Genomic DNA, 3,567 nt, shown 5'->3' with positions numbered 1-3,567 from the left:
AGACCATGCCACTGCCCACACAACACAGCACCGTAGAGAGCGTGTGAAACGGGGCAATTTGCACAGGCTCTCTTTATAGGATGCCATGCCACCGTACAGCTGAATATAATCCACCTTAATGAGGCAGAGGCGCGCTCCCACCTGCGGAGCGCGCAACCAATCAGCTTCACAAGAAGGGAACCGTAACAACCGAGTCAACAAAAATGTGATATTTTTTATTGTCATTAATACAATGGTATTGTATTGGTAGGTAGGTTTGAGATACAAGAATAACTATACAGCATACATTTATACAACAAATTTTTTACACGTATAACACACGATATAGACTATATAACCAGCATAACGCAGACAATACAAAGGTCATTAAACGTAGAAAATATTCATCGTTTCAATATAACATTTCATGATCCCACTCCAAGTTTACGGGTTGATGCTTACAAAGTTTATAGGGAAATTAGGTGAGAGCGTATTTAGACAGCTTCAAAATCAGCGGAGCAAAGGTATCAAACGGTTCTGTTATTTGAAGAGAACACAACTATATTACTTTTTCTGCGCTCTCTAAATATTTTGAAGAGGTATTGTTGAAATATATTCTGGGTTAATAACGGTTTAACACTGAAAAATTAATTCCAGTATGATACAATAACCTGGAAATACTTTATAATGTTTATCCTATAACAGCTGTCAAGCAAACAATAATATATATTTTAAAAGATATACTGAATACCCGTGCAGCTCTCTAGCCTAAATGAATAGCTAATTGCTATAAAAGTCAATCTTAGGCACCTATAAAATATATTAAGATTTTATGAAAATTTGAAAATAGCTGGTAAGGACATACAAAAATAGCACTGATGTTTTCTTAATGGTGTATTAATACGTTTTCTTAATTGTTTATTAATACAAACATCACAGGCTTTTTAGGATTCATGGGTTGCATGACATAACGTATATATTCACACATTTGTAATAAATTTAATAAAGATGTGCATTTTCATAACACATCAGTAAATACAAAAGCTGAAGGAGTATATCACAAGGCATCTTTCAGCAGCTTCCAGCACATTTTTACACAATAAAGCTGGTTAGGTCATATTTTTCAAACACACACACACACACACACAGAAACACATGCACACATATACACACATACACTGACACTCTCTATTTCTGTCTCTCTCTCTTTCTCTCTCTCACACACAGACACACATGAAACATACTTAAAGTATGTTCATATTTTGGTTCTGTCATTGCCAGTGATATCAGGGAGCAAAAGCAAGTTAACAGATATAAATATTTGTATGTTTAAGCCCAATACTACAGTAAATGTACTTGAAATCAAGATTTAAAATAAAGGCATTTCAGTAAGGCAGAAAACAACATGCTTAATGCACAAGGCAATACGTTTAAAATATTAAAACAGAAACATAAAGACTAAAGATTTTTTAAAAGTATCTCATAATATCACAGAAGTGATTTAGCTTCTTCTTTTGGATTGACCAAACATTTGCTGGCACTGTTCCTGAAGGAAACATAGGCAGTTTGGTGATACTCAGAAGGCACTTTTTATTTCTGTGTACCCGGGTTAACCATATCTCACATAAAGCAAGCTTTCCACATGTTCATAATACACCTGTGAGGTCTCTACGCAGCACTCTGGAATGGAGTTAGTGACATCACAGGGTGTGGACTGCATTGGGGCCAATATTCACCCACATTCGAGTCCCTGTTTTGAGCCCGTTGCATCTCGAGCAGGGGGTTTGTCACAACGCGAGTGACGTGCAGCCACGGCACATATGTAACACTGTAAACCTTCAAGGACCTGAAATGCAGGCATCAGGGCAGATTAAGTGATTCAAAGAAAATCAGGGAAAATAAATACGCGTCTTACACGGCCCTGTAATCTCCCGAGCTCCCATGAGGGGGAGCTGTCGCACCATTTCATGATGACACTTGTAATCCAGTCATTTTCCCACCATTCACCTTTGGGGCTCTTTTGGCAGTGGCTGTTAATGCCTCACTGTCCCCCTCAGAGATGAGGCGATAACTGTGACACTCGGGAGTGAATCCAGATAGATGCTGTGCAGTTCCCTTTTCCGTCAGAAGGGGGAGGAGGGACCACTATGCCACCAGCCCAGGTCTATTTGCTCTTCTGGGAGCCAATCATCACCTTGGAGACGAAGTTGACGATGGCGCTGGCTGGCTGCTCGGGGTCGTGCTCGGCGAACAGGTGGCACACGTTGTCCCTGGCACTGCCCGACTTACGTGCTATAAACCCAAATATCCTGGAGGTGGGAAGAACAGAGACAGGTGGTCATTGGCCCATGTATGATCACACAGAAAAAGACAAGAAAAAACTGGCCGGGCATTTCTGTAATGCACCAGTGAGAGTGTGAGAAGGGGATGAAAGCATGCAGTGTTGCTAGGCTGTTGTCTGCGCTGTTTTAACGCCCCTGTCCCCTTCTTCACCTCCCTACTCTTTCCCCCCTCCCTGACAGAGCTTGGAGAGAGACAAGCATCATATGTCACGGTGACATGTTGGCTGGCCGAGAACATGACTGTGATGGACAGCCATATGAACCAATCAGATTTCTCTCCGCCTTTTCCCGAGAACAGCCTGCCTCTCCCTTAATCTTAAGCACCTGAAACCTGCACACAGAGCTCAATACCACTGCTGGCACCCCGTTCACACACAGCAAGACTTACTTTGCACAGGAGTTGGTGTCCCTCGTCCATCTAAATAAAAAAAAAAAAAATGAAAATGGAAGAGCATTATTCTTCTTATGCTTACTTCCATTTCATGACATGGAGGCTTTAATTCAGGATAACCACAGTTCCCCTTGTCTGCATCTTTGCGTAACATCTCCAGATGACAGATGTATGTAATGAAAAAATAAATCAGCAAAAGTTAAGCACAACAAGCTTTGTGGTTTGGCTGCACTGAGGTCAAAATCAATCATAGCTATTGCTTGCCATTATTCACATACTTTACTGAAATTACTCATTTTGGTCTGACTTACTTCCTCTCGTGAGGGTCCAAGGCGCAGAATATTACTGTGTTGACCGCGTAATGTCTTCTGAAGAAAAGTCTGTGGAGGCAAAGGAAGGCCCGGGTTGGTCAAGTGTCACGTGCTGCGAGCCAACGGGCTCATTCCACAGGGCTGCTGTGTGGTCTGGACTGACCCCCAGCAGAGACTCCACACAGCCCTGCTTACTGCACACAGTGCAGTGAGACGCTGCCATGGGACCGCAAACGCACATCTGTCCTGCCAGTAACACTAACTGAAACGGAACATTTCTCAAACTGACACATGGAATGAGAGAGAAAGAGACAGACAGAGTGACAATCAGACAGACAGATAGAGATAGATAGAGAGGGAGAGACAGACAGAAAAAGAGAGAGAGAGAGAGATAGAGAGAGAGACAGAAAAAGAGAGACAAAAAGGAGAGAGAGAGAGAGAGACAGAATAAATCCATGAATAAGGGCATCCTCTCTGTGAATAAATAACCTAAGGAATGACAGTGGCAGGACTCACTTGCGCTGGTTGTCAGTGAGGGTGATTC

The 3,567-nt window shown here is 42.2% G+C and overlaps 1 protein-coding gene across 1 annotated transcript in view; it reads right to left on the bottom strand.

Moving 5' to 3' along the window:
- Window positions 1-1,470: 1,470 nt before the first annotated feature.
- Window positions 1,471-3,567, bottom strand: part of LOC118771526 (tensin-3-like) — a 44,354-nt gene continuing 42,257 nt past the window's right edge. Inside the window, exons 25-28 of the mRNA XM_036519532.1 lie at window positions 3,540-3,567; window positions 3,024-3,092; window positions 2,710-2,739; window positions 1,471-2,288 (exon numbers count right to left, since the gene is read on the bottom strand). The exon at window positions 3,540-3,567 is cut by the window's right edge and continues 141 nt beyond it. Coding sequence (XP_036375425.1) covers window positions 2,144-2,288; window positions 2,710-2,739; window positions 3,024-3,092; window positions 3,540-3,567 — 272 coding nt within the window. The 3' untranslated portion in view covers window positions 1,471-2,143. The remainder of the gene's footprint in view (window positions 2,289-2,709; window positions 2,740-3,023; window positions 3,093-3,539) is intronic.

Source organism: Megalops cyprinoides, chromosome 24 (assembly GCF_013368585.1).
Source record: "Megalops cyprinoides isolate fMegCyp1 chromosome 24, fMegCyp1.pri, whole genome shotgun sequence".
NCBI lineage: Eukaryota > Metazoa > Chordata > Actinopteri > Elopiformes > Megalopidae > Megalops > Megalops cyprinoides.
The sequence above is the reverse complement of the archived record's forward strand: the minus strand, read 5'-3'. Positions and strand labels throughout refer to the sequence as shown.